The sequence below is a fragment of the Sinocyclocheilus grahami genome, unplaced genomic scaffold (assembly GCF_001515645.1).
Source record: "Sinocyclocheilus grahami isolate Dianchi unplaced genomic scaffold, SAMN03320097.WGS_v1.1 scaffold175.1, whole genome shotgun sequence".
In the NCBI taxonomy this organism is placed as follows: domain Eukaryota; kingdom Metazoa; phylum Chordata; class Actinopteri; order Cypriniformes; family Cyprinidae; genus Sinocyclocheilus; species Sinocyclocheilus grahami.
In genome coordinates this window covers 1,677,580-1,702,412 of record NW_015505354.1, presented here as the reverse complement: position 1 = coordinate 1,702,412, position 24,833 = coordinate 1,677,580, and the positions used below count along the sequence as shown (strand labels likewise).

The 24,833-nt window shown below is 36.8% G+C and overlaps 1 protein-coding gene and 1 pseudogene across 1 annotated transcript; both read left to right on the top strand.

Annotated features, from left to right (window-relative positions):
* Positions 1 to 16,552: 16,552 nt before the first annotated feature.
* On the top strand, positions 16,553 to 19,578 carry LOC107593719 (GTPase IMAP family member 8-like; annotated as a pseudogene).
* Positions 19,579 to 20,524: 946 nt separating this feature from the next.
* LOC107593718 (GTPase IMAP family member 4-like) lies at positions 20,525 to 23,770 on the top strand. The gene is made up of 2 exons (XM_016283571.1): positions 20,525 to 20,593; positions 23,048 to 23,770. The coding sequence occupies exons 1-2, from the start codon at positions 20,525 to 20,527 to the stop codon at positions 23,768 to 23,770; spliced, it is 792 nt and encodes a 263-aa protein (XP_016139057.1).
* Positions 23,771 to 24,833: the final 1,063 nt, after the last annotated feature.

Genomic DNA, 24,833 nt, shown 5'->3' with positions numbered 1-24,833 from the left:
TTATTTAATACACGAGTTTCACAATTTGAGTTGAATTACTGAAATAAATGAACTTTTCCACGACATTCTAATTTATTGAGATGCACCTGTACTGGTTGGTTGGGAAAGACATGAGCTGAACAAACAATTACTGAATCCTGATCAAAGAATCCTGGAAAAAAAACAAATATCACAGTTTCCACCAAAATATTAAGCAGCACATCAGTTTTCAACATTGATAATAAGAGGAATTGTTTCTTGAGCACCAAATCAGCATATTAAAATCTGGTTGGGAAAGACATGAGCTGAACAAACAATTACTGAATCCTGATCAAAGAATCCTGGAAAAAAAACAAATATCACAGTTTCCACCAAAATATTAAGCAGCACATCAGTTTTCAACATTGATAATAAGAGGAATTGTTTCTTGAGCACCAAATCAGCATATTAAAATGATTTCTGAAGGATCATGTGACACTGAAGACTGGAGTAATGATGCAGAAAATTCAGCTTTGCCATAGCAGGAATAAAATACATTTTAAAATATATTAAAATAGAAAACAGTAGAAAACATAAACATATTAAGTTGCATTTATATTTCACAATCTTACGTTTTATGGTATTTTTCACTAAATAAATGCTGAGCCCAAACTTCCAAATGGTAGTGTGTACTGTATATTAGTTTGTTTGCTTTACATTAGCCGTTACGATGCATTTTTAGCATTTCCAAGTAGTTTTGTGATCAAATCACTTGCAGTGTATTTTAATGAGTTGGCCTGTTTTTCTTCCTCAGTTTTTTTTCTTCCTATCATATTTCATATGTCACTATCTCTTATTTCTTTCCATCAGCTCATTCGTCTTCTCTTCATCCCTCAGTACGTCTCTTTTTATTCTTCATTACCTCCGTCCCTTGTCCTGTATTGATCTGGACCGTATTGATTGAGCTTTGAGTGCATGACCACATTTTCAGCCATTAATAATCCAACATATAATGATTTATCATGTTTATGTTATTATGCATATATGCTCCAGCCTCTTGCTTCATGAATAGACAGTCACACTCTATCGATCCTCAAGGGGAAATTGAGGAAAGAAAAATTCGGAAGGCATTTCATCAGCTTTTGTTCTGTGTGGCAATATAGATCTTGTGTGTCACAGTGTTACTGCAGCGTTAGTAAAGCGTCTCATGCAGCCATGGGTGCAAAATGGCAAAATGATCCGTTTTGAGGGTCTCATTGCTTGTCTGTAACTTAACTTGGCAGCTTTTGAAATCACCCCTAGCAAAACACATGAAAAGCACATTCATTTACACACACAGTGACAAACCTTGTGTGACCTTGAGGAACTAATATACACAGTTGAACAATTTGTATGTTAATGTGCGTAAGAGTTAGTCTTCATGCTCTTTTCACATTCCAGTTAAATCAATTATGTTTCAGGTCTGCTGTTTTCTTCCAGTGTATCTGAGTGAATATAACATTTCCTGGAAGAGATGCAAAAGTGTTTTTAGTCTTAAATGTAGCCTTGCCTGGTGTTTATATGCAGATTTTGTCTGAGATTTGATAGTTTTATGTGTATTTATATGTATTTCCACACATGTATTTTTCTCAACCCTATGCTTTGAGTGCAGTAGATTTGAACACATCTGAACCCATAGCTGTCTTTCACACACACACACACACACACACACACACACACACACACCCACACCCACCAGAGCAATAGAGAGCAGGCAATGTGTTTTCATATGTTATCTTAAAGCCAGCTATTAGGTGCTCTCTCATTGTTTATGGGTTTTACAATGCAGGAGTCAAATGTCAGGATAAAAATATTCTGATAAGTGCCATGTTTAGTGCCCCTCTCTGTGTTTTTAACAGGCATCATTGTGGTGTAACATAGTGGGCAAAATCTCAGGACAAATAATCTGATATTTGTGACTTTCAATAGAGATTTGACTATATAAAAATATGAACTTTACTGATGAGCCCATAATTAACTGATAACTGCTGATATTTAGTCATATTTCTGTTTAAAAAAAATAAAATAAAAAATAAACAACTAAAATTAAAAACTGAAATCAGTTTTAAATGCTACAAGTGAATTTCACTTTATAATGTACGGTATGAAAAATTGGTATTCTTTTTTAGAATTGATGGTATTAAATCATTAGGGCTTTTAAAGATGAACTATAAATGAGTATTAGATAATGGCAATGATCATCTAAACGTATTACAATTCAATATTGACCAATATATCATATTGCCCATAAATATAATTACAACCATCTCTGATATTGAATGATATGGTGTGTATATAATAACTTTAGCAGTAGAAGAACTTAGAACTAAGAAGAATATCAATAACCTCCCTCAATCTAGTCACTGTCAGTGTGAATGTAGCTGAAAATACAGTGTGTGTGTAATGTACCATTGTCACTGTGTTTTTCTCCAACAGTCTGGACCTCTTCCATTCACTAGGTTCAAGATAATTTTCAAAAACTCTCCAGTCCAATTTGGTCTTTTATCTGTCAAGGTTTAGAAAGCAGGTGGAATTTTAAACCACCAGCACAAAAAAGGGACGGCAAACAACAACTGTGAAAAGATGTGCAAATATTATTTATTTATATCCTGTATTGATTGCTCTGTCTGTGGCATAGCGATTGTAGAGGTTTGTTGTTACTAGTTTTCTTTTCCTCAAGTTTAAGCATTGTATAATCATCAAAGCCAGTGTGCTCAGACATATTGAGCTGTATTGATCATGGGGGATATTCAAGTTCGAATCCGGCTTGCATCATTTCCAAATCCCATTCTCTCTCTTATCGCTTCCTGTTTTAAGTGTAATTATAAATGGTAAAAAAAGTGCACAAAAATAATAAAAATCTCTCTAGTATGTTGTACTGCATGTTTTATAAATGCATTCTAGTCTAGAGAACCATTCCGGTTTGTTTGCTTGTATCTGCGCTCCCAGGTGAGTGAGAGCTGCAGAGCATCTTTCGTTCAGTGCATTATTTTTGTTTGTTCTTTTAGCTCAGGTCTGTAGTTCGATGTAGAGCCATTCTCATTTCTTGAGATATAGGAAGGTGTTATTACTGTGCTCTTAGAGAAATCACTTCTGGTAGACATGAGCACATAAAGGATTGGAGTCACTTATTCGTCTATAGATTCACACTGAAACTATCCTTCCTTTTGTTATCACTCTGTACTGATTCCTTTTTTGCCGCTCATATTTTCCTGCTTTGATGCACAGAAGTGTTTGAAAGCTGACCTTTTTTCTTTGAAGTTTGGTGTGTATGTGTGATTTAGAAAGTGAAGAATCAGGGCACTGAGAGTTATGGATATGCTAGTCGTATATTATTTACTGAAATCTGTTTTTTTCTCTCAAGTCCAATGGAATTACATATTAAACAAAATAATAATATTTTTGTAAACGTGTCTTTATTTTATCTTTAAATACACTTGAGTATTCAGTCAGTAAGATTAGAATTTTTTAGTAACTGCTCTGATGGATCCCATGTGACTGTTCACTAAAATCAATTTCATTCAGTGACTCGTTTTGCAAGTTAAATTTATGTTTAAGGAATGAATCATTGAATCATTTACTCATGACTCAGTTCATTGTTCATTCATCAAGAAGATGTCTTGTTAGAGGTAGAACCAAGAAATGAAATAGTCCTTCACAGCCCATACTCGAATGCTGTTTGAAATATCTAACTTATTCTAGTGAATTGGTTTGTATATGTATATGTGCTGCATTTAGGTCTTTCATTCTTAAATTAAGACCGCAAAGTCACAACTATCTTTTGCCATCACGCTGTAGTTTAGCAGTGCAGGAAACACTGGTGTCTGCCTCCAAGGGAAGGAAAGAATGTGCACGGGTGGGTAGGTGTGTGTGTAAACTGTGCAGATATAAATGACTATCTGTCAGCTGGACAGTAAGGTCAGTTGTGGATCAGAAGTCGGTCCAGCCCAGCAGTTCATCAGAGGAAAGAGGTACAGAACAAGAATGAGAGATACGGCCTGAAGAGTGTGATTTAAGGACAGTGGGAGGAGTCCTTGATGGTAATCTGAATGATGAAAAAGGCAGAGAAAGAGGGAAGGACAGTCACAGGCACAAACACAATCACATTCATTGCTTTCAACACACAAACGCATACTATGCCTGGCACACACATTCTGGGACCAGGGAACTTCTGCAATGTATTTAGAAGTACAGAAGTAATACTCAGATACTTAAGTCTGATTGTAGGCTTTCGAGATATCCTGGGATTATTTATTATCTAAATAAAGCCTAAATATAAATTTAAATATTATAAAAATATCTCTGCAGTTTTGCCTACGTTTAAAAATGGATGGATATATACAAAAAAGTTACAGTATGTGTTATCTTTGTGTAATATTAAAATTAGTTTGATGATCTGAATCTTTTAAGTGTGACAAATATGCAAAAAATTCAAAGAACAGGAAGGGGGCAAAAACCTTTTCACACCACTGTACATATACATATACACATATATACGTATGCACAGTGGGTATAGAAAAGAATCACCCCCCTTTATTGTTTTTTATCGAACTGTATTTACTCATTGCAACTTATAATATCCAAGTGAAAGAAATAACACCAACATGTCAGAAAAAAAAAACAATCACTCAGTTGGAAAAGGATCACCCCCTCCTAAAAATGACTTGTAAACTCAATCAGGTGTTGCTAATCACCTTCTCAATGGCACACAAAGCCATTTGACTTTCAACTGTGATCAGCTGTGGTCATTTTGATTAGCTCAGCATGAAAAGAACTTTCCTGGAGCATTTCAGTCCTTGGTAGGTAGTGCAACTGAAGCAAACGATCAACTATGGGTAGCAAGGCACTGTCAAAAGATCTCCGGGAGAAAGTTGTGGACAGGCACAAATCACGAGATGGATACAAAAAAAATGTCAAAGGCTTTATCAATGCCTAGAAAAACAGTGAAGTATGTTATTAAGAAGTGGAAGGTATTTGGTACAACACAGACACTGCCTGGATCAGGACCAAGAGTACAGCAACTCTGATGCAGTTGCAGGAAATTATGATAAAGAGTGGTCATTGTGTGCATGCGACAACAATATCACAAATTCTCCACAAATGTGGCTTGTATGGGAGAGGTGCAAGAAAAAAGCCACTCCTCAAGAATTGAATTATTTGGCCTCAACACCAAATTATATATCTGGTGGAAATCCAATACAGCTCACCATCCAAATAACCGCATTCCTCCAGTAAAGCATGGAGGTGATAATATCCTGTTATGGGGGTTTTCTCTGCAGCAGGGACTGGAGCACTTGTCAGGATAGAAGGAAAAATGGATGGGGCAAAATACTGTCAAAATCTTGAGGAAAATCTGCTGCCCTCTGCCAGAAAGTTGTCAGTGGGAAGAAGGTTTACCTTCCAGCATGACAATGAGGCAAAGTACACCGCAAAACTGAGCACACTGGTTAAAGGAGAAAAAGGTGAATGGCCTTGCATGGCCTAGTCAGAGCCCAGACTTAAACACCACTGAAAATCTGTGGAATAACTTGAAGACTGCAGTCCACAAACAGTTTTTCTGAAATGTTAGTGTGATGTCTTTCACTTGGATATTATAAGCAGCACTGAGTAAATACAGATGGATAAAACAAAAACTGTGACCGTCTTCATTTCAGACTGCAAAGCAACAAAATGTGATTGTTTTAAAAGAGGGTGATTCTTTTCTATATCCACTGCATTTATTATTCTAAATAATTCATATAATCTCAAATACAATAAAATACTAAGGGTCTAGAAAAATAATTATCTCAGTTTAATATCCACACCATGGCAGAGAAACAGATGTGTTTGTGTATATGTATGTTGTTTGGCTTCAGTTGCACAAGTGTGTGTGTGTGAAATTCATTTATGTACTTTTTACCCAAGTGAGTAAGATGGCCATTGCAGAAGATCGCAGACTCTTTTCTGCCCTTTTACACACACACACACACACACACACACACACACACACACACACACACACACACACACACACACACACACACACACACACTCACCATCACCACCTCCAGCCAATTTCTTTTCAGCACAGACCTTCTCCCCCAGACAGAGCTCCTCTGCAAAGCTGCCATTTCAGAACATAGAAATACATCAGTGGAGAAGGTAGAAATCTTGGATAAAGGAGGGGTTGCTTGCAAAAAGGGGAAGATACTGTTCAGCAGTAGCCTCCTCAAGGAGGAACATTTCCACATGTTTGAGAGCTTAGAGGATGTAAAGATGAGGAGATTGAGTGGGTGATGGGTGAACAGTGGGTTTGTGGAAGGTGTTTTTGACTGTGTGTGTGTGTCAGTGGATGATGGAGTGTAAGGGTGTATTCACACCAGGAAAGTCCACTTGTTTACTTGCTTTGGTCCGGACCAAATACAATGTTGATTTTTTTTGTTTGGTGCGGTTCGCTTTCACACTGCCCTTTTTTGCAAGTGAACCATAAATTGTAAACAAAACCACACGTGTGCTAAGGTCATTCATTCATTGGACAAAAATTCTCAAGCAGGAAAAAACAGGAAGTGCAAAAACAGGCTAATCATGGAGATCTTTCGTAGTGCAATTTTTATTCTTTTAATGATTTGGTGTTATCAGATACTAACGCAATATGAAGAAACTTATGAGCATCATATGAGACAATGCCATACGATGCTGTAATTACGACTTGCCAAAAATAAAATCTACATATATAAAATACTTAAAGCATATCACAATGTTAGTTTAAACATTTAACCAATATAAATGTGCACTATTAGGTGACGTGACATGTGGCCAAGTATGGTGACCCATACTTGGAATTAGTGCTCTGCATTTATCCCATCCAAAGTGCACACACACAGCAGTGAACACACACACACACACACCGTGAACACACACCCGGAGCAGTGGGCAGCCATTTTCTTGCTGCGGCGCCCGGGCAGCAGTTGGGGGTTTGGTGCCTTGCTCAAGGGCACCTCAGTCGTGCTATTGAAGGTAGGAGAGAGTGCTGTACATTCACTCCCCCCACCTACAATCCCTGCCGGTACGAGACTCGAGTGCGGAGAGTGGAAGCTGAAGTGTGCTTCAGGACGTCAGTGGAAACAAATTAAATAAGCCGTCATTTTTGCTCATACAGGTAAGAATAATACATCGGAACTGTAAAGGGTCTATTTTTATTTGTGTGCACTCACAATATCAAGAAAATGTTGTGCTTTTGTAAAATAAAGGAAACAAATAGGATGCGCTTGCCATCTCGGTGTTGAACAGGAGCACTTCACAAAAATGCACCGAAACTCAGCGAATATTTTTCCTTTCAGACATGATGAATATATCTATAGAAAGCTTTAAATTACTACAAAACGAAATAATTCAAATCCGAAACAAAAACTCTTATTATTATGTAATCCGTAAAGATGCATTTCTTTCTAAAGGCGCGTCCAATTATGAGATGGCGAGTCAGGATCATCAACTTCATAGCGACACTGACTCATAAAACAATTCAATTCAATTCAATTCAATTTTATTTGTACAGTGCTTTGCACGATACAAATCATTGCAAAGCAACTTTACAGCAAATTAAGTTTCTACAATAACACTAGTTTATTAATAGATAATACAAATATCTCCTTACTATTTCCCCCCAACATAGTCATGGTAATTTTTGCGGCAAGCTTTAGCCTATTTAGCGCGCTCACGTCACGTTGCTGTACGCCATAGTCACGAAAACTCATAATTTGCATGTGTTTTTAAGCATTGTGGTTTAAAAACAAGTGATTTAAGCCATTGAAATGCAAATAACAGCACTATATGCACGAGCTGTCTGTTTCTGAGCGTGATTTCTGCAATTGGGTTGGATCCAGGTCGGGTCATAGTCACACCTTAAACAAACCATACCAGAGTTCGTTTGGAAGTGGACCGAGACCACCAGCTGGGTCTTGATACGGTTGTTTGGTCCACACCAGAGTGCGATTGCTGTATTCACACCTGCCAAAAAGGTCCGCACCAAGAGGGGAAACGAACTTGAGTTCGATTCAATCGAACCAAACAAGACAGGTGTGAATACCCCCTAACTCTTATCGGGACTAGATATCAGGTCTCAGTAATTACAGGGTGGAACTCCAGATGGTGGCTGTTACTGAGGTAACACATTAGCTGGAGTGCCATCCTCCTCTAGATTGTTTAAATAAACACAACTCAGATCTGTGAATCCAAATCGCTGGAGCTGTGGCAGAAGTGTTTGTCAATTCATTTATTTATTGGCAGAGGGGGTGAGTGGAGTGGTACAGGGTCATTCTCTGTATGCCATGCTTTTTTTTATCCCTGTGGAAAATCATCTCAGTGTATTGCTCCCAGGAGGATTATGTGTTAAGTTTAGAGATATATTTACACAAAATATTGCAAATATTTGAATTTTTATTTTTAAGGCATTTTAATTATTTTCCTATCAGAGGAGACAGGATTTCCCATGTTTGCAGATGCTGTATGTCACCTTAATGAAATTGTGTTAAAAGATCTCTTGAGTGAAGTCTTTTTATTAAATCCTTTCTTGCTTTTTCCACATCTCTTTCTGTCTTTTTCCATCCATCCATCCATCCATCTGTCCGTCTGTCTGTCTCTTTCTATCTATTGTTCTATCTATCATTTCATCCGTCCATATAAATTTTACAAATCTATATACTGTATACCAGGGTTCCTCAAATCTTGCCCTGGAGGGCCAATGCGCTGCAGAGTTTAGCTCCAACCCTGATCAAACTCACCTAGCTGTGATTTTCTAATGATCCTGAAGACACTGATCAGCGTGCTCTGGCGTGTTTGATTAGGGTTAGAGCTAAACTCTGCAGGAAAGTGGATCTCGTGGGCCAGATCTGAGGATCCCTGCTGTATACATATACATTCTTTGTGTTGTATATTTGCACTGAATTTCATTGATTTCATACAACAATTAAATGCACTGCAGTTAATATTTTTAACAAATAATGTGTTCTGATTTCTGTTTCTCTTTCTCTTCCAAGCCCCATCACACAAGCACTCACATATTTTAGTCACTTTTTAGGTGACTAATGCAAGTGAGCTAATGAATGTGCTTCAACCAAATTACATTTAAAAGGTTCTTCTTTATTAAAATGCTTTATATAAGAGACAAAAAAATTACCTATGCTTTTTTTTCTGGTTAGTAAAGTGAGTTTTTAATTCTCTGAACCAGGCATGTTACATTTACCTAGAAATTTGTGTTCTTTTGATATAAATTGGTCTATTAATTTGAGTGCTGAACCTGGAATGAAATGTACAGTAACGTTCGCAATGGCCATCCAAGGTAGTTATCCACTCCAGTTATGCATTAACCAGTATATAACAAATTATTCAAAATACATTTAAATGTTCTGGTCCTGTGAGCCAGTATGAGTTTAATGTCTAAGCGTTGCTTTATCATCACAATTAACCTTGATGTCCGGCAGCGAAATGTCCCTGAAGTACATGCACACACATCAACACTGTTAAAATGCCCTCATGGGTCTCACTAAAGCTTTGTGGCCAATGGTTGTAATGTTTGTGTGAGTGAGTGTGTGTGTGTGTGTGTGTGTGTGAAGGTCAGGTCTGTAGAGCAGGTAGGAGTTTCAGACTCTCCTGAGGTTTTATGATCGGTCCGTAAATGAGATCCCACGAGGCCCAGAGAGCCCTGTTGCCACTCGCTGTTGCTTAGCGACCGTTCCCACGGCTCTGAGGGTGATATAATGGAGCAACGGGCTGCCCACTGACAATATGTGTGTATGAGATGACCTGGTTAGTCTGTGAGTGTGAAGGACTCTGTGGTTTCACTCCTGAGGGAGTTAAATAAGGTTCTATGGTGCTAAAACTCATTAAATAAAAAGAAGGAAAGAGAGGAAAGAACAGCAAAGGAGAGGTTGATAAGTTGTGGGGTCACTCCAGATTATTAAATGACTGCTCTTTCAAGTATTAATAAGAAATGTGCTTAATTAAAGTCTGCTTGTTAGAGTAGACAGAACTTGTGCGTCTGCATGATTACAGTTCACTGAAGAGAGGTTGAACACCAAACAAACTGCTAATACCTCATAAGAAATGACTTATGAAGTAGAAAGTGTGCATTAGTCATTCTCACAAGGACTCTTTCTGAAAGTCGAGGAAGTTTGTACACTCTCCGCATGGCTTTTTGACAAGGTGCAGGTCTGTCTGACGTCTATGCCTTTTTTATCATTGTCGTCATTAGCCGCATTTATATCACATTATTACTGCTGCTTATTAATGTCCGGTTTGCATCTGTCTTTGAGTACTCACTCAAGTAATATTTTAGGAATTTTCATAATTGCTTGTCATTCAAATTAAATATTAATTGATTAATTATTATTATTATTTATCTTTCTGTACTACTACTAATGCACTACAGTAAGTAATAACTTGCATTATATAGAAAATACAGTCTTTCTGTATTAGTACAGTATTTTTGTGCATTGTGAAATATTTCAGACAATTGTTAACTTTGAATTTGTCAAATCATGGTGTAATTTCAAGTGTTTCTTGTTGACATTTTTAATACATTATTACGTTGCAGTCAATGCAGTCTTTATTTTTAAAAAAAAGTTCAAACTCATTATGCTGTGCTTGCTTAATTTTTACATCTGCTTGCATCTGAATGTATTTGTGCTGAAATTAACTGAGTTGTTAAGCTTAATTGATTAAAATGATGCTCATTAATCTTGAGTATCCCTTATACTTACATTTGGCAGTGACACTGAACTGAAGCTGTGAAATGTTTTGTTATCAATTGCACTGATTCCACTGCTGAAACAGGAAGAAATCCCCAGCAAGCTTTTTTATGTTAACCAAAAGGAGAAAGTGTGGGGGCAATATATTGTTTCCCAGTCACATTGAGAATTGCTTTTCTTTCAGGGTATATTTTACAGTGATAAGAGTTGAGACAGTGGGATTGAATTCTCTTCCTCTCCTGGCAAGCACTCAGTCACTTGCTGGACAATTTCCCACTGATGCAGAACTCGCTTCGTTTGTGCTTGGAAAGGAGTCACTAATTTGTGGAATTTGCCAGCTGACTTTGCTGGCACTGGACCTTCTTGAAGAAAGACGGAGGGAGAGAAAGAGAGAGTCCTTGAAAGATGGAGAAAAGAGAAGTTAGATAAGAGAGAAATATATAAGAGAAGAGAGTTCTGATTTAGTGGCGACTTGTTCACACTGCAAAACGTGCCAACCCTTGGAGTCAAAGCTGAGATTTCTCTTTTTACTCTCCAAACAAACTGCCACTATTCCTCTGATAATAATCATAAGATCTGTTTTTTTCTCACTCTCTTTCCCTAATCTGTAGCTCTATGTGAAGCTGCGCTGTGAGGACGCACCCATGTTTGAGCATACGGAGCAGCTGTTAGCAGAGCTGGGTGGTGAAGAGCATGGGGCTGATGATGATGATGATGATGATGATGAAGCTGGACCGTCTTTAGACAACATTGAGGATGATTTTATTCAAAGCAGTGATGATGATGAAGAAGATGCAATGGATCACTGACTGAACGTTTCTCACTCTTGTTTATTCTAACTGGTTCTATGGACTCGTCCAGTCAGAATATTAATGTGAAAGCAGATGGCTCAATCTTCAACAGTCTCCTAGTTTCCTCCATCTTCTCTCTCCTTCCCAGTTACTTTCCTCCTCCCCTTTCTATTCTAGTTTGATATGCCAGACTAAAGCTGGGATGTATTTTCTGTTCGCCTTATTTTTTGCATGCTGGGACTGCGAACCATCAGGACATCTGTCACAGTGATCTGGACATTGATCAAGATTGTGTTTCATAATAACTTGTACTGTTTTATAAGTGTTACAAAGCTTTAACAATGTCAAAATAAAAAATAGAAATAAAGGCATTTTAATTCCATAAAACACATACATCCATACAACATTTCATATTATTTTATTTTATTTTTTGTTATTGTTTTGCATAGCTTTTTTTTTTTTTGCTTCATTTTTTTTTAAAACAAACAGCTGAATGCCAATATACATGTTTATGTTTACTTGAAATGATAATGATGGTGTTATGAAAACATTGTCTCATTCTAACTTCATTATTACTAAAGATCTTGCATGGATGTAATCAGTCTTAATCCAGAATCTGCACAATGAACCCACTAGCTGGAAGACATTTTTGTTAATGTCATTCCCTAATGATAAACTGAAGGATCATTTAGGTTATGGCTGTGCCGAAATAGTTTTATTTATCCTGATGCAGACCCCAGAAATATGGTATAATAGTGCCACTATCACAATACATTATTCTAATGAGCCTTGATGTTTATTTGTTTTTTCTTTTCCGATGGTGTCTGTCTGTCTTCCAGTCCTCACAGAAAACTGTCCTTATGAACTGCCTCCATTTTTCCCATCAAATATTTCAGAGACATTAGAACAAGCCTCCTGAGTTCAAACGAGACATTTGGTTTCATTTTATGAATCCTAAGCAAATCTCATAATCTGATCACACGAGACCTGCCAGTTCTCAGCACTAATGAAGATTCTCAAGTTTTTATTAAGCTTATGGACTTTTAGCTTCTCAGAGATGGAGAGCTTGGATGAAATATAGTCACACTTTGACTAAACCATCTCTCCTATTTTTTTTTTTTACAGCAAAGTTTCATGTAACTCTGATTTATGCCCATAAAAATTAGCATAATCCCTCTTATACATACACTACAGTTCAGAAGTTTTGGATCAATATGATTGTTTTGAAAGACGCCTGTTATGCCTTCCAAAGCTGCAATATATTTGATCGATAACACAGTAAAAACAGTAATGTTGTGAAATAATATTACAATACATTTTTTTTCTATTTTAACATATTTTAAAATGTCATTTATTCCTGTGATGGCGAAGCTGAATTTTCAGCAGCCATTACTCCAGTCTCCAGTGTCACATGATCCTTCAGAAATCATTCTAATATGCTGATTTGGTGCTTTTCTTATTATTACCGTCAATGCTGAAAACAGTAAATCTTTACTTTCACTTTTGATCAGTTTAAGACATCCTTATTGAATACAGCTATTAAAAATCTTACCGACTCCAAACCGTCCAGAACAGTATACAGTAGTTTATTATAAAATTGAAAATTGTGTGATTACAATATGTCTAGAGACATTATACAGTGTTTGTACTGTATATTGTACAGTTAATTCATGGGAAACAGCGATGAGAAGGGAAATGATAGAAAGCCGAGCATGACTGTATGAATGAGAAACATTTATGCTAAAGCATGTCAAGGTTGAGATATCATATGTGTACTGATAATTCAGTGATATGTTTAATAATTCCTGAAAGACAGATGAATGTGCTGGCTGCAAAATGGATGAAACCTCCTTTTTATTTTGTTCTTATGCAGTGAAGGCCGTTATGGGAAGCTCTCTTACAGAAAATCACCAGAAAGCAACAGCCAAACGGGAAGATCATTGATAAATTGGTCACCTGAATAGCAGGTCTAACTTACAGCAGAAGTCACACTGTCTGCACTTGTCAGGTCAGTCTCAATGATACATTTAAAGCAAACTTTCCTCCTGTGGGTCAAGATTAAGCTTTGTACTGGTCGTGATTTCAATTATAAAGGCTTGTCATCCATTTTCCCTCAGGATTTGGCAGCACAAAGCTTAAATGTCATAAGACTTGTCACTTTTTGATCATGAAACTGTGTAATGGAACATACTTGAATCAGACAAAACCAGCTGCCGTTTACGCCTTTATATTCAGTTGTCATCACTACACAAATTAATTCTCACTTTCCAGCAGCTTTCCTGTCAATTTTATGTTTTTTGAGAGAAATGTGATGGCATGCTATGCCTTACGGGTAATATGTTCCCTTGAGTTCTCCTCCTGTTTTGTTGACTCGTCCCCTCATCCATCGAAGGGTCGGTTTTACTCTTGGGCTTTTAGAATAATGGAAAGGCACTTAAGATGGCAGCACGATTTCCACCGGGGAGAGCAGCATGAGGAAGAACATTTAGAACACGTTAAATTGCGTTATGAAATAGGGCTGTAGTGTAAAAGTGTCAAGGGCAAAGCTACTATTAAAATCTTTCATCTAAGCTCAGGTTTAATGTCTATTAGGCTCATTCTGAGGTAGGAGTTTTTACTCATCTGGACAGAACTGGGCTGTAATGTGGCTTCTTCCACAAACGCGGTACACTTTGGTGGCCTATGACTTTTATAAAAGCAGTAGAAACACTAACACCATGCTTTTATTCTCTGACCTGTTAGATATGTTTGATAATGTATTATCTAACATAAAATTGACCTAGCATGAAAAGTATCTTGTTTTAGAAACTGTAAAATAGAGGCTTTGGCCTTCGGCTGTATCGGACAATAATTGTTTTTTGACCCCTCAGAACTCAGGCCAAGTAATCACCTTGACCTTGAATCTTTAAATCAATTCATCTCTCCCCAAGTACGGAATCTAGGTGTGATGGTAGACAGTTGCCTCAAATTTGACAAGCAGATTAGCGCGGTCATTGGGTCCAGCTTTTTCTTTCATTGTTCTCTATCAAAAATCAAATCCTTTCTTCCTAAGCACTCCTTGGAGATTGCTATTCATGCTCTTATTACCTCTCGCCTGGATTATTGCAATTCCCTCTATTTTGGTATATCTAAGTCCCAAACGGCACGCTTACAGGTCGTTCAAAATGCTGTGGCGAGATTCCTGAAGGGAAAGAGGAAATTTGATCATGCTACCCCCCTTCTGAGATCCCTTCACTGGCTTCCGATTAACTTTAGAATTGAGTTTTTAATTTAAAACTGCTTTTGTTTTCAAGAGAACAGGCTTTTGTTTATAGCTAGGAGTCGAAACATTGATGGTAAGTGTAGATCAACTCTCCTTCAGTTCAATTCAGCAAGCCGAAGGCTTCTCTAAGAAGTGAAATAAGTGGTTTTGGGGCTTACGGCGTGCCAAAACCTCTTCAAACTAAAGCGACTAAGTAAGTGGATACAGATTAAACACAGCTGAATTTCAAGTGCATGTCAACCAGATACCTCCCAAATAATCTGCCTCATCTCTTTGAAGAATTCACATTTGCTGTGTGGGAAAATAATCTCGGAGCAGAGAGATCCTGGCACAGATTAGCCTCTGGCATATTGCAATCCAAAGAACACAAATAGAAAAGAAGCCAGGCTTTGGAAAGGTTTTCTAGACAGTTTGTCCTCAGATAAATCTAGATAGATGGATTGTGGAAGTATAATCCGAGTACCATCATGAGCCCTCCTAACATTCTCCTTATCGGGGCTCAGGCTGCGCACCCACAGAGGCTTTATTTCCTTACAGAATGAGAGAGAAACAAGTGTGACCAACGTCACTGAGGTAGTGCAGGTTCCAGCTGAGCAGAACTTCCAATTACCTGATACACGGGCATATAAACAGAGAGTTAGCTCTGTTTAAGCCGGCAAGTTCCTTAGAGATAAAGACAGATTCTAATCTCTGTTATTGTGTTCTTAACCTTCACTTTTCATGTTTTACCAGCAGTAATCCTCCACTGAGACATGCAGATAACAGTGATGATGATGTACGAGCTAAATGCAACTTTAATGGCTTGTACTGACTGAAAAACAAAGGCTCAGATATTTTGTTTCAAACTAAATGTCGGTCCTGTGTGGCTGAGGGTGTGGTTTCAGAAGTGCTAATTAGATTTATAGACTGAATGGGACCTCTGAGACCATATGAATCATCTGTAATTTGATAGACCCGTGCAGACCTCATATTTACAGAAAAAGTTCCAAAACGGAAAAAGCACTGGCGAAGTCTGCAAAATGATACTGTTGTGAATCAACACAAAGCTTTTTAAAGCCATCTTTATTCAGAGTGCTGTCAAAGGATTCACTGTACGGTTCCTTTCCACATTATTCTCTCTCTCTTTCTTTCACTCAAGGTCTGTCTTTTCAAGGTTATAAGCAATTTCTGCATTCCCCCTCTAGTTGTGTGAAATCTGATAGGGCCGTATCTGTCCCTGACCGATCTCAGGAGTCAGTGTTGTACATCAAAACAAGACAAGCACTTGCTGACACTGTCCATGAGTCATCCCTTGCACAACCTCTCTGCCCATTTCTCCTATTCTCTTTTCTGTCTAACATATATATTCATCTTTTGTGATCTCTGTCAAGGGAGAGTGTGAAACTCCTTTTTCATTTGAAGACATTTGTTTGAGCGCTGGCGAGTGTAAGTGTGCAGACGTTCCTTGCAATATGAGCATATTTAAAGACAGAATACAGAGAGAGAATTTTCAGATAAATGTAACATTACAACATTTAAAAAACATTTAAAACAAAAAAAAGAAACTTTATGACTTAAAATGTAAGACATCTAAATTATAGCATAATACATATACAAATAAGTTAAATATAATATTATTTTTACTAGTTTTTTTAAACAATCCTTTGTCAATGCATTTTTGTTTTCTTCTAATCTAAATCACATTCAGATTAGTGACTGTTTCCAAGTCAAATAATCAAATCACTCATACATACAGCTATTATGGCCATTATAATCACTAATTCATTACAATATCCAGGATGGACATGTACAAGGGGCTCTTAATGGATGTATCCATTTAAATTGGTCAATGTAATGGAAATAGAGCCCCTTCTTATAAGACTCCATAAAAGTCCTGAGTCACTTGGCCTGACTAACCAGTTTTGCTCATATTTGTTGTGCACACAAGAATAATATTCTTCATTTCACTGTCAGCTCTTCTGCTGTGATGAGAACAAAGGTAAGGTCCTTTTTCATCTCACTTATTCATTCTTTCACAGAATGGCTTCTGAAAGCTTGTTGAAAAGCGCTGTAAATGTATGGGGTGGTAATCTTGTCATTTTAAAAGCATCATCCATTAGCTTGAGCTTGGTCCCACAAAAACACATTAATACAAAGTTGAAGACGGAAGTCATTTTATTAACCTTCTCGTATCATTTAAATGGTGCGGTAACTAATTCAGACCAAAAGTGACATTATTTCTAAATATTTTAGGCAGGGTTATGAATAAGGGAGTGCAGCAGTGGCTACATGTGAAGCAAGTGAATTTGATAAGTTCCCTGATTAACACATTTAATATCTTGGTGTTTTCTAGCATTTCAAATGGGATTTTTTTATTTGAGTAAAGCTTAAATGTAAGTACAAAAATATCTAGATGTATAGACAGCAGGGAACAAGAAATCATGTTTTTAATATTAGGAATGCATTGTCTCTTATTGGCAGGAGTCCAGTTTCTTTTTGATTTGAGAATTGTGTTATTGGGAAGCAGAGCAGCAGGGAAAACCTATTTGGCAAACCTAATAACAGGTCGTGCAGAGCCTCATCTAAGGAGAATGGCCCAGTGTGTGAAGATGCATGGAGATTTTGCCGGAAGGCAGGTCACTGTAGCTGATACGCCGGGCTGGTGGAAGAACAACCTTGTAAAAGAAACCCCTGAATTTCAAAAACAAGAGATTGTGCTTAGCTTAGCTCATTGTCCTCCTGGGCCCCATGTGGTTCTGCTGATCATACGTGTCAATGCTTTATTCAAAGAAAAATACAGGAGGTCGGCGCAGGAACACCTGGAACTTCTGAGCAAGAGAGTCTGGAATCACACCATAGTTGTGTTCATGTATAAAGACCAGCTACAGGAACAAACTTTAGGAAAGCACATTGGAAGTGAAGGAGAGTCTCTTCTGCTCTGGCTAGTGGAGAAATGTGGACACAGATATCATGTTCTTAATACTGAGAGAGTAAGCTCAGCTTATGCAGCTTATGGGGTTACTGGAGAAAATAGATGGTTGTGGGAAACAGTGGCTGTCATTTTGAAATGGAGAGAAAATGGTTGCATAAGGTAGAAGGAATGATGACGAAGAGATACATGAGAGCAAACCAGAGGAGGAAGATGGTGCAAGAACAATGGGAGACTCCACTTGTACGACAAGGTAAGAACCAGGGGCTGGATTCACATAGAGCTTCTTAAGAACATTCTAAAGAACATGCAATTCCTGAAAAGTAGAAAAAGTTCTTGAATATTTTCCTCTTCCCTAACATCTTTTTTTCCCCATCTTATTCTAACTAGAAAATTTAAGACAAGATTATCCCAACTGTAAGAGGTCATTCACATTGGTTTTTGAGAACATTCTCTTTTCAGGAATTTAAATTAATACATAAGAAATGTTTTTGGGAATGCAAAATATCCTAAACTTCATTGTTGATTTAGAAGAAAAATAAATAAAATCTTTAATAAGAAGAAAGAATAATTTTATTCTTAATGTTTTGTGAATATGGCCCCAGATAACCATTTTTGAAGGGATAGTTCACTCAAAAACTACAATTCTCTCATTGTTTTCTCTCATTATTATTTCTACCCTCATGTTGTTCCAACTCTCTGTTTTCCCCCCATGCAACACAAAAGGAGAAATTCTGAAGAGTATCATGGCTACTTTTTTCCCATTTAATGAAAGTGAATGAGATCTGGTGCTATCGAACTCCAAAATTACAACAACACATCATTATATAGAAAGTGTACATTTTGTATGTTTTCTGAAATCAAGTGATTCAAACTTTGTGTGAGGAATTAACTGCTGTAGCTTTCAAATTACATATACTGGACTAAAAAAGAAAAGAAATATAGATTCTCACCTCGACTTGTGACTGACATCTTCTGATGCAAAATGTCTAATAGCACCATATTTGAGTGACAGCAGATTGGAAATTTCTTTTGTGTTCCACAAAAGAATGAAAGAGTTTAGATTGACATGCTGGTAAATGGACGAGGACACAATTATAATTTTTGGTTGAACTATCCTTTTAATCTCAGTTTAGATTTAAAAAAAAAAAAGTTAATGTTTTTAATGGATCTTGTTTTTTACCAGGTCACAAACATCTCCACATTTCTAAGATGAGGATGATAATGTTAGGTTTCTGAAGAGCTGGGAAGAGTTCAGCTGGAAACACCATTTTGAGTATGGCATCATTCACCTCGAAGAGAACCACCACATGTGTGAGAAGACAAGGCGAGGTGAACGGGAGACATGTGACGTGGACACTCCAGGCTGGTGGAAGTCTCTCCAAGTGGCTGACACTCCTGAACTGAATAAAGAGGAAATTTTACTCGGCATGACTTTCTGTCCACCAGGACCACACGTGCTTCGGCTGACCCTGTGTGTGGACATTTCATTCACAGCAGCAGAGAAGGAATCAGTGGAGGAGCACGTGGAGCTTCTTGGTGAGAGAGTGTGGGCTCATACCATAGTGCTGTTCACCCATGGAGATTGTCTGGGGGATGTGACTGTTGAAGAGTTTATTGAGAGTGAAGGGGAGGCTCTACAGTGGCTAGTTGAGAAATGTGGGAACAGGCATTACGTCCTCAACAATGAGAACTGGAATGATGGCAGTCAGGTCACAAACCTGATAGAAGGAGAGGATAGAGAAGGTGGTGGCACAAAATAGGGGCCATTATTATGAAATTGACCCTAAGACTCTAAAGGTGAAGCAGAAAAGGAAAGCATCAGAAAAGGCAAGCAAAGGCAAGAGCAAAGAAACAAAAACAGATGAGGAAGATGAACAGTACAATGAAGGGTAAGATACTGGTTTTACACATTTACACATTCAAGTCACCAAAGTTCAAGCAAGCTTGCAACCCATTTTACTTCCATAATGTGACATTTCTGAGTAAAACATGATATCCAATGAGAAAACAAAATGTAGGGAATCATTCTGGGTGTGGATCATTACAGTTGAGTGTTTCATACCTCACTGGGGCCAGGACGAATGCTAAAACAATACTTTAACAGCTATTTGACTGTCCATTCATATTAACAAATAGCTTGTACAGAGAGAAGTAACATCAGTGGAAAAGTGAGATTATTAAATTGTTTTAATAACATGCACTTGATGAATTGACATATATAAAGAATGCATGTTAAGAATAAATGAAGTCATTAAATTTTCTAAAAAAAAAAAAAATTTGGCAAACCTAATAACAGGTCGTGCAGAGCCTCATCTAAGGAGAATGGCCCAGTGTGTGAAGATGCATGGAGATTTTGCCGGAAGGCAGGTCACTGTAGTTGATACGCCGGACTGGTGGAAGAACAACCTTGTAAAAGAAACCCCTGAATTTCAAAAACAAGAGATTGTGCTTAGCTTAGCTCATTGTCCTCCTGGGCCCCATGTGGTTCTGCTGATCATACGTGTCAATGCTTTATTCAAAGAAAAACACAGGAGGTCGGCGCAGGAACACCTGGAACTTCTGAGCAAGAGAGTCTGGAATCACACCATAGTTGTGTTCATGTATAAAGACCAGCTACATGAACAAACTTTAGGAAAGCACATTGGAAGTGAAGGAGAATCTCTTCTGCTCTGGCTAGTGGAGAAATGTGAACACAGATATCATGTTCTTAATACTGAGAGAGTAAGCTCAGCTTATGCAGCTTATGGGGTTACTAGAGAAAATAGACGCAATGGTTGTGGGAAACAGTGGCTGTCATTTTGAAATGGAGAGAAAATGGTTGCATAAGGTAGAAGGAATGATGACGAAGAGATACATGAGAGCAAACCAGAGGAGGAAGATGGTGCAAGAACAATGGGAGACTCCACTTGTATGACAAGGTAAGAACCATGTTAAGAATGCATGTTAAGAATAAATGAAGTCATTAAATTTTCTAAAAAAAAAAAAAAAATTTAATAACATGCACAGATGAATCACTCACAATAACATCAATATTTAATTTTTCATTTTTTTTCCAGTTCAGTTTTTAAAAGTTTTATTATACTATGCAAAGGAACAATGCAAAACACAGAACTACAACTTTCCTTCCCCAACATTTATAATGATGATGATAATAATAATAATAATAATAATAATAATAATAATTATTATTATTATTAAAAAAACAAACATAAGATTAAATTAGGTGTTCATTTGCTAAAATTGCTGTTACAGTTATCAGTGCAGTGTCTGCTATTGTTTTTGTTATTCAACATTCCACATTATCTACACGTATTTGTTATCCAAGGGGGTCATATTTGATTTTATTTTGATTTTACTATATATAAGAGAAAAGTAAAATGCTAGTTAAAAAAAGCTGTTACACATATTCTTTATGGCTATATATATTTTAAATGCATAAACACAGTGTTGAAATGTTGATGTTTCCACTGCATTTACAAAACTCTACACATACCTTTTGGTGGATCTACCTGATTGTGCACATCTGTACTGCTAGTACAAAGTTAGCAACTTAAAAAAAGTCAAAGGGATGATCCAGAGGAAGATAAGAGCTACTCTCATTGATAGTATTTCAATATATACAATATTGTGGCAATGGAGGAGGGATACAGAGTTCAAATTGCAAATTGAGTTTATTCTTTTGTGGCTTTTTATGGTCTCAGTTTGTCTTTGAAAAACTGTTTAATTTTGATGAGAAAGTTTTGGCATCACCGTGTCTGCTAAGAGTTCAATGTGCTTCACAGAAACGCTGTGTCATTCGAGCTGCGTTATTTATTATGCAGAGATTTTGAGTTCAGTCTGAGTGCTGAATTATGGTTTCTATGGAATCCTGTTCACTGAAAAAAAAATGCAGAAATAAATTGTGAGATATAAATTATGGATCAGAATTGCGAAAAAGGTCAGAATTGTGAGAGAAAACATCACAATTACTCTTTTTATTTATTTATGTTTTATTTGTGTTGGAAACAGGCTTCCATAGAAAATATGAATCAAGGAAGTAAAAATGAAAAGTAAAAAAAAGAAAAAGTAAAAATTGAGTTTATGTCTTGGTATTCTAAATTCTGAACTCAGAATTGCAGGAAACAAAGTCCAAATTATGAGATATAAACGTGCAATTACCTTTTTCGTTCAGTGGCGAAAACTGATTTCCATAGTTTTCAGATTATTCATAGCAATCCCTTTTTCATTTATTTGCTGGGATTGTTGACTCTTGTATTGGGGAGACATGAAGTGAAATTATTGGGGAGCAAGTGGAGGAATGGGATTGATAAACATTGTAGGTCGAGTTTGAACCCATGTCAACCACATGAGCACCACAGCTCAACGTTTCAAACAGCAAATCCCATTTAGGCAAATCTCCTGACAGAAGTATTGCTTGTCAGACCTGTTCCTACACAATATAATTGTAACGCCTGGATAAATCAGACAGAATTATTTCTTAGGCAATGCTAGTACACTCTTAAAAATAAAGGTGCTTCAAAAGGTTCTTCAAGCGATGCCATAGAAGAACCATTTTTGGTTCCACAAAGAACCATTCAGTCAAAGGTTCTTTAAAGAACCATCTCTTTCTTGCGTTTTTATAATCTGAGTAACCTTATTTTGCCACAAAGAACCTTTTGTGAAACAGAAAGGTTCTTCATATGTTAAAGGTTCTTTATGGAACCATTTAGACAAAAAGGTTCTTCTATGGCATCGTGAAGCACCTTTATTTTTAAGAGTGTATCGTACAGTTAACTAAACGAAACATAGGTTTAGTATAAACTGTAGACCCCGTTCTTAAATGGCGCTGATGGTTTCACTCAGGTGGTTAACGGACTCATTTTCCATAGTTGCATTCTTTGGTTTCTCTAATGGTTTCATTCATCCACTTTAATTCCCTTGTGTCTGTATGCATGAGTGTGTGTGTGTGTATGTTTGTTTGTTAGACTAGTTTGTGTTAGTGTTTAGTTAATACAACTTTTTTCTGATTCTGTCACTGCTTGCGGATAATGTTGCTTTAATGATTCCTGATCTTATTATATGCTCTAATGCACTATTGCTGTAAGAAAGTTATTTTCTATGGCCACGAAAATATCATTTCTTAGAGTTGATATGAAATTACACTGAATGTTCACTGGACGAACAGATTAGTTGATGGTAATATTAATTCAGCTAGTTACCACTGGCTGCTGATATAAATAATTGTAATTCATTATAATTAATAGTGGTTATTTATATACATTTCTCTCTTGAGCTAATTTGCTATATAATGTTGTTCCTATAAAGATGGTGGCTTTTACTAAAGATCGATTAGTAAACAATCTTTTCATATCTTTTTCTAAAGCGTTTCTCAGAATTTTGTCTATTGCTGCTGGGTTATGGAGAAGCTGGGAAGAGTTCAACAGGGAACACCATTCTCGGCAGACAGGTGTTCGGGTCAAGAAGAACAGCCCGGTGTGTTCAGAGACATCGAGAGGTGGGAGGACAGCAGGTCAGCATATTAGACACCCCTGGCTGGTGGAAGCATCTGCCCATAGAACAAACCCCTGAACTGAATAAAGACGAAATCTCACAGAGTGCATCTCTATCCGTTTCTGGACCAGTCTCTTACATTTTGGTTCTTCGTGCCGACTGTTCCTTTAAAGAGCAGGAACGGAAGGCGATGGAGGATAATTTGAGGCTTCTGGGCTCCATGGTTTGGGATCACAGTATAGTTCTGTTCACTTTTGGGGACCTGCTCAGAGACGGAGCCATTGAGCAGTACATTGAATGTGAGGGAAAAGCTCTGCAGTGGGTTGTTGACAGATGTGGAAACAGGTATCATGTTTTTAATAATAAGGCCAAGGGTGAGAGCCATCAAGTCAGAGATCTGCTGGAAAAGATACAGGGGATGATTGCGGTTAACAGCAGGTGTGATGACAAGGACATGCAGGTGCTACAAGAGGTGACAGAGCAAACACCAGACAGAAGATGCAGGGATGAAGAGAGGAAGATGAATCCGATGATGTGTTTGATTACGGTGAAGATGATGAAGTCATTTGGGAGTCGAGAGCGTGGAGATGGATGACAGCCGTATGAGGTGTGAATTTATGAGGGAAAAGTTATAGAGCTCTGGAAATCATTTTCATAATCAGTGCTTTTGTTTTGTTTTCAAGTAGAAATATCTAAACATCTTAAAACAAGATACACTTATTATTATTATTATTATTATTATTATTATTATTAACAAAAGTATTAATAATATAACATTTAATATTTACATTTTTATTTATTATTAGAAATTATTATTGGGCTTATTGTTAGACTTATTTTCAGAAAACATTTTAATGAATTGTTTCAGTTTTATTTTATATTTTATATAATGCATAATTGCATATCATATCGTATTATGCATAAATCTCAAGTAAATTTGTTACATCAAAGCTTAAATCTAGAAAGAAAAAAAACAGTATGCCAAAGGGATAAGAAAATATATGCATATTTGAAAAATTAAACAATTTACAATTACAATTTTATGCTGACAGTTACATTATAGGAAAGTTTTCTTGTTTTAAGCATAAATCTCAATAAATTGTTATATTTATGCTTAAAACAAGAAACTGCTACTTTGCCAAATGGGCAAAAGAAATGTATATAATAAGTAATATATATATATATATATATATATATACAGTGGGTACGGAAAGTATTCAGACCCCCTTAAATTTTTCACTCTTTGTTATATAATATATGAGTGTCACAGCAAAGGGTCTGAATACTTAGGACCATGTGATATTTCAGTTTTTCTTTTTTAATAAATCTGCAAAAATGTCAACAATTCTGTGTTTTTCTGTCAATATGGGGTGCTGTGTGTACATTAATGAGGAAAAAAAATTAACTTAAATGATTTTAGCAAATGGCTGCAATATAACAAAGAGTGAAACATTTAAGGGGGTCTGAATACTTTCCGTACCCACTGTATATATATATATATATATATATATGTACAGTATATATTTTATATATATATATATATGTCTGTGGAAATATATTAATCTGGAAATCTGCTGCCATGTCTTTACTCTCATAATGCACAGACCCCTTAGCGACGAGAATATTTAAATTTGATACATTTGCACAACACATTGCTG

Coding starts and splice junctions, on each gene's coding strand:
- LOC107593718 (XM_016283571.1), top strand. CDS start 20,525: ATGACGAAGAGATACATGAGAGCAAACCAGAGGAGGAAGATGGTGCAA. Junction 20,594..23,047: donor AACAATGGGAGACTCCACTT/GTATGACAAGGT, acceptor CTTTTTCTAAAG/CGTTTCTCAGAATTTTGTCT.